This window comes from Piliocolobus tephrosceles, chromosome 4 (genome assembly GCF_002776525.5).
Source record: "Piliocolobus tephrosceles isolate RC106 chromosome 4, ASM277652v3, whole genome shotgun sequence".
Lineage (NCBI taxonomy): Eukaryota > Metazoa > Chordata > Mammalia > Primates > Cercopithecidae > Piliocolobus > Piliocolobus tephrosceles.
Window position 1 is genome coordinate 496,877 of NC_045437.1, and position 13,497 is coordinate 510,373.

The 13,497-nt window shown below is 57.4% G+C and overlaps 1 protein-coding gene and 1 pseudogene across 2 annotated transcripts in view; one reads left to right on the forward strand and one right to left on the reverse strand.

The window, feature by feature from the left end:
- Positions 1–2,001: 2,001 nt before the first annotated feature.
- LOC111527978 lies at positions 2,002–2,606 on the reverse strand (annotated as a pseudogene).
- A 9,876-nt stretch (positions 2,607–12,482) lies between these two features.
- Positions 12,483–13,497, forward strand: part of CEP72 (centrosomal protein 72) — a 34,734-nt gene continuing 33,719 nt past the window's right edge. For both annotated transcript variants that reach the window (XR_002726831.1, XM_023194584.1), the window contains exon 1: positions 12,483–12,657. Coding sequence is in view for 1 of the 2 variants with exons in the window: in XM_023194584.1 (XP_023050352.1) it covers positions 12,576–12,657 (82 nt within the window). In the remaining variant the exon portion in view is untranslated. The remainder of the gene's footprint in view (positions 12,658–13,497) is intronic.

Consider the following 13,497-nt stretch of genomic DNA (forward strand, 5'->3'; position numbering starts at 1 on the left):
GTTTTCATCATTTTCATGGCATGGCTGCGCAGCACTCCACGGTGTATACCTACCACGTTTTCATCCTTGGCATGACTGTGTGGTACTCCACGGTGTATGCCTACCGCATTTTCTTTATGTAGTCGTCTACCATCGATGGACACCTGGGTCGGCTCCATGTCTTGCTATTGTGAATAACGCTGTGATGAACATATGTGTCATTTTGGTAGAATCATTTATTTTCTTTTGGGTAGATACCCAGTAATGGGATTGCTAGGTTGAGCAGTAGCTCTGTTTTAAGATCTTTGACGAATCTTCAGACTGCTCTCCACAGGCCTGGGCTAATTTACATTCCCACCAGCAGTGCGTGAGCATCAGCTTTTTTCTTTGGCTTCACCAGCATCTGTTGTTTTTTGACTTTGTAATAATCACCATTCTGACTGCTAAGCTGGCATCTCATTGTGGTTTTGATTTGCATTTCTCTGATAATGATAGTTTTTTCTTATACTTGTTGGTCACTTGTAAGTCTTCTTCGGAGAAGTATCTGTTCATGTCCTTTGCCCATTTTTTAATGGGGTTGTTTTTTGCTTGTCGATTTAAGTTTCCTATAGATGCTGGATATTAGGCCTTTGTCAGATGCATAGTTTGCAAATATTTTCTCCCATTCTGTAGGGGTGTTTCCTCTGCTGGCAGTTTCCTCTGCTGTGCAGAAGCTCTTTAGTTTAATTAGGTCTCACTTGTCTTTTTGTTTTTGTGGCAGTTGCTTTTGAGGACGTAGCCAGAGTTCTTTGCTGACACCAATGTCAAGAAGAGCATTTCCTAGGTTGTCTTTCAGGATGTTTATAGTTTGACGTCTTGCATTTGAGTCCTTAATCCATCTAGAGTTGATTTTTGTCTGTGGGGAAAGGTAAGAGTCCAGTTTCCTTCTTCTGCCTGTGACTGAGCTGGTTATCCCAGAACCATCTATTGGACAGGGAGTCCTTTCCCTGCGGCTTGTTTTTGTTGGTCTTGTCAAAGATCAGATGGGCGTAGGTGTGCAGCCTCATGTCTTGAGTTTTCTGTTCTGTTCTATACGATAATGAAACCAAATAAATGTCTCTGCTCAGACACCTTCTGACAAGGTCTGTGGCACCCACCACCGCGTTAGGGCCGCAGCCGCCTGCCCCATGTGCCTGGCCAGGCTCTGCCCAGTTCCCTGCAGCTGCGCCAGTGTGTGCTGTGACTCGTGTTCCTGGCTTGTCATCTGCCCCCTCAGTAGACACCACAGCCCTCAAGCTTTCTCTGCTCCGTGACCAGCACCTGGGATGGGACCAGCAGTGCCTGCGGCTCTGGATTCATGCTTGTTGAAGGACTGACTGAACAGAGGCTCCCTTACAGAAGTGAACGGTGTGGCCCTCCCTGAGTCCCGGCCTCGCTCTGGATACCAGGGAGCAAGGCGGTCAGGGATCAGAGGCTGAGGCTGAGATGCTAGAGCAGGGAGATTGCCTGGGCGGGGGCTGGCGGGTGTGGTGGAACTGCAGGTTCTCTACTTGACCTGCCTGTGGGGGAGCCTTTCTCGGCCCTCTCTCCGCTGGTTTTCACCCTTTGGCGTTTTTCTCCCTGGTGCATGCCATGCCTTGCACCCCACCCCAGGGATCCAGGAAGGGGACGTGTCGGCCGAGTGAGAGCCAATTTCTGAACACTCTGTGAAGTTGGTGAGAATTCAGGTGCCTATCGGCCGGGCTCCACCTGTGCACCAGGTGTGGCCGCCTCACTGTGACTTCAAAGGACCCCAGGGAGGAAGGAGGCTCCCAGCTGCACACAGGTGAGTCAGTCCCATTGTTCTGCATGTCTGAAAAATCAATCGAGTCCAAAGTAAAAATATTTATTTAATGAGCAGAAATGTATGGCCAATCGGTTTTTAAAGGATATTGCTTCCTGCTCCTTGATACTGAAAAGGGGCCTTTGACAAAATTCATTTGCAGGGATTGAGTTCTGGGTGAAATAAGGACAGAAAATAGCACAGCACCCACCAAAGACAGCTCATTCTCTTCCTTGGGGTGCTGGGGGACATGGACGCCCCTCGGGTCAAGAAGACCCCAGCGGGAGGACACTGGGCACTGCATGAACTCTCCCCTGAGCCCCAGAGAGGAGCAGGCGACAGCCCTGGGTGTCCCTGGGTCTCCCAAACGCAGGCCTGGGCTTCTCTTGGAGGAGGACTCCACCCTGCAGAAAAGAAGGATCTGGGTCAGAACCCAGTGAGTCCGGGGCTCCCTCCGCCTCCTTCACTCCCTGTGAGATGGGCACAGAGCCTGGTGGTTCTCGGCTAAGATGGCACCCTCGCGGCACCTGCCGGGGACATACCTGCTGGCCACCACCAAGCTCCTGCAGCTCCGGTCTGTGGAGAGCACTGCCCCGATCCCCACGGCTCGGGGAACTCGTGGTGCATTTTGTAGCATCAGCATTTGAGTACTGGGTCTGCTGCGCTCCCTTCCTAGCACGGCTCCCCATTCAGCTCCTTGCAGGCGTCGAGACCTTGTTGTATGGCTCCTCTTCCAAAACCCACAAGGTTCTGAGTTCCTGGGGCTTTGTCCCCCAAGTCTGTGGCCGCCACAGGGCCTCCTCCTGGACCAGCCCGAAGGGCACATGGGGATGGCGCCTCAGGGCTCAAGTAGCGAAGGCCGCACAGACATCCCGAGGACCCCGGGAGCGGCCGTGTCCTGCCTCTTGGTCCCTGAGGACCCTAGGCCTTCCTGGCAGTGGAGGCTGGTGTCTCCTGTTCTGTCCAGGTGCAGGCCAGCACACAGCTCCCGAGGGGAGCGAGGACCCAGGACTCCGTGACGGTTCTGGACAAGGCTCTCCAGGCGCCAGGCCTCAGGTCAGAACAGGACTCAACTAAATGCCTTCGGAGGTCTGGGTGAGACGCGCAGCACCCGTCACAGTCAGTCTTCGTGTGTTGGTGTGTGATGGAGACGATGTCTCAGCCCTATGTTCTCGCCAGGCTGTGTTTGGGACGTGTCAGTTTCCCGTGACTGCTGGAACAAGTTACCCCAGCTTTAGGGGCTCAGAACAACACGCAGGACTCTCACGCTTCTGGGACACGGCCCCCACCCGCTCTGGAGGCTCCGGGCCAGGATCCTCCCATTGCCTCCAGCTTCTGCTGTCTCTCTCCACGGCTGGTTCCTCTGTGTCTCTTCTCTGTGTCTCTCTTCTGTCTCTTAGAAGGACACGCAAGACTGCATTTAGACCCCCGCCCCGATAACCCAGGAAAAGCACTTCTCAAGATCCCTGCGTTCATCACAGCTTTTGCCTCATCGGTGACATTCAAAGCGCTGGGGTTTTGCACAGATTTGGGGGGAGGTCTTAATCAGCTCAGGTGGCCGTAGCAGAAAATCACACATGGGCGACCTGAGCTGCAGGCACAGGTTTCCCACCACTCTGGAGTAGAAGCCAGAGATCCGGGCACCAGCTGACTGGCCCCCTGCTGAGGGCTCTTCCTGGTTTCCTGGTGCAACAGAGGAAGGGGAGGACAACCCTCTCCTATGAGGGCACTGATCCCACTGGGAGGACCCTACTCCACACGCCCTGGGGTTGGGGTTCCACCCATGACTCCTGCAGGAGCACAAACCTGCAGCCAATAGACCGCGTGCCTCTGGGCAGCAAAGGTCCTCTCTCACCCGCACTTCATTCTCCTGGTGCTGCCTCTAAGGACAAGGCTGGCTCCAGCAGTCTCGGTGCTGACTACCAGGAGGCAGGAGGCCTGCTCGCTCACCATAGCCGTGAAGCCAGCTGATTACATTTCAGGCTTTTGTTCCCCACTCCGACCCGCTCCTTCATCCACACAGACTACTTGGACCTGGACTCAAGCCAGGCTGGACACCGGGCAGACAGAGGGACGTCCCCAGCAGCCAGCACTCTCTGTCTGAGCAGACAGATGGATGTCCCCAGCAGCTGGCTCCCCCATCCAAGCAGATGGAGGGACGTCCCCAGCAGCTGGCTCCCTTTGTCCAAGCCCTGGGCAGGTGGGGTCCTCCAGAGCTCCCCTCCGCAGCTCCAGCTACTCCTATGCTCCAGCTCCTGCCCCCCCCCGGGGCTCTATCTCCCCATGGAGAAAGGGGGTCCCTCGGCTGGGCAGGCACAGCCGCCTTCCAGGCCTTCTTACAGGCACCTTCACATGTACCTGTGCCACCTATGCTGTGCCCACCACCTCGGCAGATGCCAGGGTCCACAGGAAGGCACTGGGCACAACAGTCACTCAGCTGTCATGTTTTCTTTCTCTTAGCCACAGTCTAGGCCTAGTAGCAGTGGCCTTGGTTTGGAGCCCAGGTTGGGCACCGCTGTGATGCCAATTTTCTTTGCCCTCATCATCCCAAGGTGGCTGCTGCAGTTTCAGACATCACAGCTCTGTTCAGCGCAAAGCAGAAGGGGGACAGGGTGTGTGCCACTTACACTTGTTTCTTCTTCTGGAAAATCTAAACTTTACCCCAAAATGCCACCGTAGCCTCATGCTTGCTTCTCACCGTCTGAGCTGTAAGAGATGGCTCCATCCTCTACACCAGAAATGGGCAAGGCCCAAGAGGGCTGGGAATGCCAGTCCCCCTGAGGACCCTCTTGTTTTTATTTTTTAGAGATGTGAAAACTGGAGTTCGGAGATGGGCTTGTTCGTGGCCACACAGCCAGGGAGCCTGCTCACCCCAGTGTGTGCCCAGCCAGAAACCTGCGTCTGGGCCCCCAGAGCCTGGGATCCTCACAGTGAGGACCCACCGTGTCCACTGCCTGCGGGAACCGACAGAGGCTGTGATGCTGAGCCCCGGCCTCAGCGACAAAGCTTCGCCCAACGGAATGCACCCAGTGGCAGCACAAAGTGGCCCTGGAGCCTGCGGGGTTGAGGCGGTGGAGCTTGGTCAGCGAGGGGGGTGGGGGGGGGGGGGGGGGGGACATGGCCAGTGGCCAGGGGCCAGGGAGCAGTCAGGGCTTGTCGACTGACCAGAGGCTCAAGGAAAAGGTAAGCTTTGAGTGACGGTCACTGGGCCATATGGGGTGGGGCGGCTCTGGCTCTGAGAGAACTCCTGCTTGGAGGAGGCCTTGAGCTTCCTGAGGCTGGTGGCCCCCAGGCAACACTCTGCCCTGGCCCTAAGGGACTCTAAACTCTGGGCTCCCCGAAGCCTCAGAGATGAGGAGCAAGCAGCTGCAGGTCCCCAAGCCATAGTGGGGTAAGCCTGGGACTTGGCAGAGGATGCCAGGTTATATCTGACACTGGCCCCTGGTCCTGATCAACCTGTGTTTAACAGCAGACGGTGGAAAGAGAGGCAGAGGCGGTGTACTAGGCCATTCTTGCATTGCTAAAAAGAAAACCTGAGACTGGGTAATTTATAAAGAAAAGAGGTTTAATTGGCTCACGGTTTTGTAGGCTGTACATGAAGTATAGTGCCAGGATCTGCTTCTGATGAGGCCTCAGGAAATTTCCAATTGTGATGGAAGGTAAAGGGGGAGCAGATGCATGGCATTGTGAGAGGGGGGCAAGTCAGAGGGAGGAGACATCTCTCATTGTGAGAGGCAGAGCAAGTCAGAGGGGGGAGGCACCTCACATTTTGAGAGGGGGAGCAAGTCAGAGGGGGGAGGTGCCTCACATTGTGAGAGGAGAGCAAGTTAGAGGGGGGAGGTGCCTCACATTGCAAGGGGGGAGCAAGTCAGGGGGGAAGGCACCTCACACCTCACACTTTTTTAAAAAAGAAATTGAGATGGGGTGTCACTCTGTTGCCCAGGCTGGAGTGCAGTGGCATGATCTCAGCTCACTGCAACCTCTGTCTCCCAGGTTCCAGCAATTCTCCTGCCTCAGCCCCCCAGGTAGCTGGGATAACAGGTGCACACCACCACACCCAGCTAATTATTTTTGTGTTTTTAGTCGAGACAGGGTTTTGCCATGTTGGCCAGGCTGGTCTTGAACTCCTGACCTTAAGTGATCCACTCGTCTCAGTCGCCCAAAGTGCTGGGATGACAAGTGTGAGCCACTGCGCCTGGCCACTACACATTTTTAAACTACCAGATCTACCAGAGTGAGAACTCACTCATCACCAACGGGATGACCCATGTCATTCATGAGGGACCCACTCCTGTAATCCAAACACCTCCTACCAGCCCCCACCTCCAGCACTGACAATTACATTTCAACATGAGATTTGAGGGGACAAACACCCAAACCATATCGGGTGGGCTCAGGAGGCAGCAGCCCTGGAAGATGCCAAGTGCCTGGGAGGTCAGAGGAAGATGCTGGAGTTCACGGGTGCCATGTGCAGGCGCAGCTCCTGCCAGGTGGCTGAAGACGCGGCTCCAGGTGGTGGCAGTGCCTTGGCCCCACCCATCCTTCCTGGGGAGAGGGTCACGGCTCCGTGCCTGAGGGGCTAGGGGGCTTTTCTGAGAGGCATGCATGCCCGCCTGTCAGGCACTTTCGGAAAAAGCTGGAAACCAAGATTTCCCTGAGAAGTCCTGGGCTTTCCGGTGTTGGAAACTGTAGGAAACAGCTGGCCTCTACTTCCCCCCCCCGGGTCCAGGAGAGAATTTGTTCTGGACAAACCCCTGTAGGCCACATGCTTGGGGCACCTCTGACCTCGCCCAGTGCCATACGCCCCAGCTGAGGCCCGGCCCCTGCGAGGGAGTGGTTCAGGGATGTGGGGCCTGGCACTGGTCCGCAGGCCTGTGGGAGACCTCTGGGCCTCTGGCAGAGTGGAGCACCACTTGGCCGAGGACCGCAAGGGCTGAGCTGTCCTGACCCAGTCCTGTGATAGCAGAGCCGCCCACCCTGCCTCGGGTCTCCGGGATGTCTCCTGCAGCCACGCCACTCATAGCTGGGCTCTATGCATGCTGTCAGTGCAGCCCCAGCAGCCCAAAGTGGTTCACAAGCTCCCAGACCAACTGTACCTGCTCCAGGGCAACTCCTATGAGGGCACTGAAACTTCCCATCGTTACAGGGCTCCGGCCCGCAGCCATGGGGATGCCCCTTCCCACACCAGCTCCTGCAACTGGAAGGCTGCGGGCCACTACCTCTGAGGTCTCTCCTTTCCAGACACAAGGGCAGGAGTCAAGGGCAGTAGCAGCATCCCCCAAAGATGTCGATGGACGGTGTTTCAACCTACACCGGACAGCCGCAGTCCCTCCCCGGCCACACAGCGGGACAGAGACCAGGACACAGCGGCCCACCCGCTGCCCTCACTGTCCCTTCCTCCACGGTGTAAACTAAACTGCACACATGGCCTGTCACTCGGACAAGGCTGGAAGGTGTGGCCCCACCCCCCCCAAGACGTTACGGTGCAGGGAACCCCCAAGCCCACCCTCAACTGTGCTCACCTGAAACGGCCCAGCAAGGGCTACGCATGCCTTCCCGTTTCACATTTGGGAAGGTTAGTGGGTAAAATGCGATATTGACAGTTCTCAAATATTGATGTTGATCTTAACTGCTAGAGATACCGTGAGGGAAAAAAGCGCTTTTGTTCAACATTTATGAATGGATAAAGGAGGAACTGAAACCAGCAAAGGGGCGGCTGGCCCTGGATCAGGTTTAGGAGCTGTGGGCAGGGTGGGCCGGCACCTCCTTTCCTCTCGAGAAGGATGTGAGCAGCAGGTGGCTCGTACCCCCTGCCTCCTCAGCCTCGTTCACGCCTCTGCACTACCCGCTGGGCTCCTGCCGCCCAGGGGTATGGGGAGAGGCCTTGGAGTGGGATAGAGGTCCACGTGTGGGTGTGTGACGGGTACCGGTGGATGCAGGTCCACGTGTGGGTGTGCAACTGGGTGTGAGACTGCGTGTGGGTGTGTGAGCGTGTACACGAGTGTGCATGTGCTCGTACACCTGTGTATGTACGCAGTGTGAGCAGGTGTGTGAACTGACTGTGCTGTGGCTGTGAGCGTGTACACGTGAACTGAGCGTGACACAGTGCGAAGGTGTGTGCCGCGAGTTCCACTGGCCACATGAGCACAGGCGAGGCCGCTCTGCTAGGCTGTGGATGTCCAGCCTGGCCACGCTGGACGCCCGTGTCTTCTTCTCAACACAGGGCGGAGAGAGGACAACGCAGGACGCATCTCCGAGCTTGGCTCAGGCACCCAGCGGCAGCTGGGTTTGGGTGTAGCCGCTCTACGTAGCCCTGGCTTAGATGCTGTGAGCTGGGTGTGCCTGGGGTGAGCGCCCGTCCCTGGGGTGGGTGGAGACCCCCATTTCCCTCTCAAGTCCCCTCACTGCACATCGCAGCCTCCTCCCACCCCTGCTCCATTTAGAGAAAGATCAGAGGCCCCTCAGGCTGCACCTCCAGCCCTCCTCTCTGACCACGTGGGTCTCCCTGTTTCCTTCCGCTGGCCTGGTCTCTGCAGGACCCACTGAGCCTGCAGTCTGGGACCCACAGGCTTGAGGATTGAGGCTCAGGGCCTGGGAGCCTCCCTGGAATGTTCTAGAAAGCTATGGAGGGGCATCTGTTGGGGAGACAGCACACCGAGCTCCCGCCTGGGTCCTACCACAGCAGCCTGAGCCTGTGGGCCTAAAGAGCCGCTCCAGACTTTAACTGGGCCTGAGGGCTGGTGCCCTGTGAGGAACCCGGGATAGAACCTGGGGACAGAGGCCTCCATTAGTCCTTGGAAGTGGCAGGTAGCCCATGGGGTCATTGTGGTCATGGTGCATCATGGGAGCGTGCGCTGGGAAGGGGAGGGGTCATGGTGATCATGGCACAATGCACTTTCCTCTGGTCTAGGTTTTGGAAGCCAGCGAGACCCGCTGAAGCGTTGGGGCCCTACCCGAGGTGAGGCGTGCCCATGTCTGGGGACTCCTGTCTTGGGGCCCCTCCCAGGAGAACTAGACCCCTCCTCTGGCAGGAAGCCCCTAAAGCCATGGAGGAGCCCTGGGCCCACAGACAGCATCCCTGCTGCTGGGGACCTCAGGCCTGTGCAGGTGCTGCTGCCATGAGGCTGATGGGGCCCAGCCCAGCTACCTCAGCCCCTGCCTCCGCTTTCCAGGCTTCTCCACGGCTCTCTCCTTTTGCGGCCCCACTCCAGGCCAGATGGCTCCCACGCCTCCATGGATCTTCACGATGTGGGCAACCAAGGTGAGCACCATGAGGAAGTGGAGACAGACACAATGTTCAGCCGCAGAAGACAGGATAATAAAGTTGGGTTTGGTTTATGATCTAACGTGACCATTAAAAGTGTTTAATAAACAATGTTAAAGACTACGTAGTGGCAGATACATGCGGCAATGCTTAGCATAACCTCATGACTGTCAATACGCACAAGCTTGAGAAATACCTGCAGGATACATGTGGGCATGTTAGTGTGGGTTAACTCAGTAGGGCAGCATATCGAATCTTGGTGCCCTTCTGTAGTGTCTATATTTTCTTTTCTTTTTTTTTCATGACACGGAGTCTCGCTCTGTTGCCCAGGCTGGAATGCAGTGGCCCGATCTCGGCTCACTGCAAGCTCCACTTCCCGGGTTCACGCCGTTCTCCTGCCTCAGCCTCCCGAATAGCTGGGACTACAGGCACCTGCCACCTCGCCCGGCTAATTTTTTGTATTTTTAGTAGAGACGGGGTTTCACCGTATTAGCCAGGATGGTCTCGATCTCCTGACCTCGTGATCCGCCCGCCTCGGCCTCCCAAAGTGCTTGGATTACAGGCGAGGGCCACGACGCCCGGCCCGTAGTGTCTATATTTTCTACAGTGAAGCTGGGATACTTTGGTGAGCAGAGAGAGGCATTGTTTTCAAAGTTCCCATGGGCACTTCCATCACATCCCTGTGCGGTTCTGTCCTGGACCAGCTGCCCACTGAGGTCCCACTCACCCCCGCCCTGCCCTGTCTGGCCAGCCAGGTACCTGCCCAGGAGGAAGAGGCTCAGTGTTTGGTGCCTGTATTATGCCCTGAAAATCCACTGCTGTTGAGTGAGGGCCCATGAGGCCTTTAGTTTGCCGCTGTATACTTCTGCAGAGCCGGGATGCTGTCCACTATTCTCTGTCTCCTGGCCGGACAGAGTTCCACTCAGTGCACACCAGGAGCAGTGATGGGGCTGGGGGTGTGAGGGCTCAGCTGTGCCCTGAACTCCTTCACAGTCTTGCAGGAGGGGTCATGGAGCCATATCTGGGTTTGTAATTTTTGGAAAGTTGTGTGACAATCTGCACTCAGGAATGCTGAGTGCTCAGCAGGCCCCATGAATGGTGATTAAATATGACGCTGTGTGTCCCACAACCTAAGGGCTGTGGCAGACACCAGGAGGGCCATCAGCTCCCACAGCTCTCGAGTCCAACTCAGGGCTCCTCCTTGCTGACCTCCCTGGATTGTCCATGGAGACAGCCATCCTCCCACAGAGCACCTGCCTGAGATGGGCCAGGCCGCCGTGCCTTGGCTCTTGCTGCACATGCTGAGGCCAGCACAGAGACACCCTCGGACACCAGCATGCCCTCGGGTTTGCAGCTTGTCAAATATCTGATGAAGGCAATCTGGCCAAATGTGCTTTAATACCACTGGACCAAGAGAACGTCCTGGGCTGAGCAGATGCAGCCTTGCATCCACCGTCTGCCACCACCCACTGTGTACACCCCCTGCACACACCTCTGTACACACTCCCCCTGCACATAACCTCTACACACAGCCTGTGTACACTCCTGCACGTATCCCCTGCACACACCTTCTGCACACGCCTCTTGCACAATCCTGTGTATACCCCCTGCACACACCTCTGCACACACTCTGCACATAGCCTCTGCACAGTCTGTGTACACTCCCTGCACATATCCCCTGCACACACCTCCTGCACACACCTCTGCAGACACCTCCTACACACACCCTGTGTATACTCCCTGCACACACCTCCATACACACCTTCACACACCTTGTATACCCCCTGCACACACCTATGCACACATCTGCACACACCCTGTGTATACCCCCTGCACACCCTCTGCACAAACCTCCTGCACACACTGTTGCACACACCCCCGCACACAGTCCTTGCACACACCCTCTGTACACACCCCCTGCACATACACCTTGTATATACCCCCTGCATACTCCCTATGTACCCCTGCACATACTCCCTGCACAGACCCTGTGTGCATCCTCTGCACACACTCCTTGTGTATACTCTGCACACACCCCCTACATGTACACCCTCTGCACACTCCTCCTGCATACACCCTATGTACACCTTCTGCACACACTCCCTGCACACATTCTGAGTACACCTACTGCACACCCCATGTACAACCTCTGTACACACCCCCTACACACTCCCCTACACCACACACACTCCCTGCATACATTCTGAGTACACCTACTGCACACCCTGTGTACAACCTCTGCACACACCCGCTATACACTCCCCTACACCATCCACACACACCTACACACTCCCCTACACCATCCACCCACTCCCTGCACACATTGAGTACACTTACTGCACACCCCGTTACAACCTCTGCACACACCCCCTACACACTCCCCTACACCATCCACACACACTCCCTGCACACACCCCCTACACACTCCCCTACACCATCTGCACACAACCCAGTGTACAGCCCCTGCACACACTCTCTATACACACTGTGCACACACACCCGTGTACACCCTCTGCACATATCCCTACACACTCCCTGTGTACACCCTCTGTGTATACCCTCGTCTACTACCACCACACGTACCCCCCACTACCCTGCCTTGTATATCACTCCCCAGGCTGTGAAATACCAGGGACGTTGCCAACAAGCTGGTCTAATCTGAGGTGAGGGTTTCTGGGTGCCCCCTAGACACCAGGAGAAAGGCGGGGAGGGGACACCCCTAGGGCTTTGGACTCACTCCTCGAGGCGCTGGGCCACAGTGGTACAGTGACACAGTAGATGTCCTGAGTGGGATTAAAGTCTTCCCAATGAACAGGCTGAACTCTGTCTTCCTTGAAAGCTCTGTAGAAGGACCTCGCTGGGATAAACACAGGGAGACCATCCAGGGCGCGGTCAGCCATGAGCCACAGTGCTGGGACGGTGACATCTCTGGGGTGGAGAAGGACCGGCCGTGGGGAGTGACTGGCTGGGGAGAAGTTCAGCTCCCGCCCACCTCTGGGAGGCCCGGGGCTGGACGGGAGGTGCAGCAGACAGTCCCCGGGCGGGTACTGGGGGGTCTGGAGGGGTCCCCGCGTGGGGGTCGGGTGGCGGGGAGTCTAGGAGAGTCGGGGATCCCCGGGGCGCGGGGTTCAGGGTGGGAGCGGAGTGTGGATGGGGAAGAGTCCCCACGCGCACCAGCTGCCGAGATTCCACCGCGCCTACTCGGGCTTTTCCCGGGAGGACACGGCGTGTGTCAAGGACCGGGGTCTAGAAGGTGGCCGCGCCCAGGGAAGCCTTGACGGGGCGCTATCTGGGGCGGGGACTGGGGTGGCGGAGCCAGTGCCTGGCGGAACCACCATTCAGTAGACCCCCGGCCAGGCTCTTGGTTCCGCCCACGCAGGTCCCGCCCCTCTCCCGGCCCCCTCTCCCCGCCCCGCCGCGCAGGCCCCGCCCCATCCCGCAGACTCTTGGTTCTGCCCACGCAGGTCCCGCCCCTCTCTTAGCCTTGCCCCGCCCGCCGCGCAGGCGCCGTCCGAGGGCTCCGTTTGAAACATGGCGCGGGCTGGTCCGCGGCTGGTGCTGAGCGAGGAGGCGGTCCGGGCGAAGAGCGGACTAGGGCCTCACCGCGACCTGGGTGCGCCGGCGGGCGGGGGTGCAAGCGTGAGGGTGGCGGGGGGTGGGTGCCGAGCTTCCCGGGGCGGCCGTGCCTGGTTGCCTGGGCGGCGGACCGTGGGCAGGTGGGGCCCCTCTGCGCAGGCGCCGCGGGCGTCCGGAACGGTCTCTGGCGGGCGGGGCGCGCGTGCCCAGGTGAGGACCCCGCCCCTCGTGCCCAGGTGCAGCCCCTGCCCGCGTTCCGGTCCCGGAGTCGCGGCTCCTGCCTGTCTGTCGGGTCATTGTGGTACCGGGACTGGGGGTTATATCCGCCGAGGATAGAGAGCCAGCCTTGCTCTCCGGAGCGCGGCCCCGCCCTCCCGCTGCGGACCCCTCTCCCTGGTTCTCCTGGGCCCACTCTATGCTTATTGTTGGGCTTGGCCTTCTTGAGGATGTTGGTGGCCGGTTTCCTTATTTTTGGCCTGTTTTTGTCTGGTTCTGGCGTCAGGGGGAAGCCGAGCTCATAAACTGTGGAGAAGTGTTGCCTTCTCATATTTAGAAGAGGTTCTGTAGAGTTTGTGCTCGTTGTTTGAATGTTTTGTGGAATTTTCCAGTGAAACCATATGAACATGTCAGTTTCTGTTTTTAAAGCTTTTAAATGACCAATTCCATATCTCTGGTTGTCAGATAACTGTTCATATTATCAGTTCACCTTGAGTCTTGGCTGTGTGGGGTTTTGCGGAGTTGGCTTATTTGAGCTAACTTGTGGAGTGTGTGTGTAGAGTTGTTCCTGGGGTTCTGTTCTTAGCCTGTTAATGTCTGTGTGTGGTTTGCAGGTGTTACTGGACCAACAGGTTCAGCAGGTGCTGTGGGGCCACAGGCC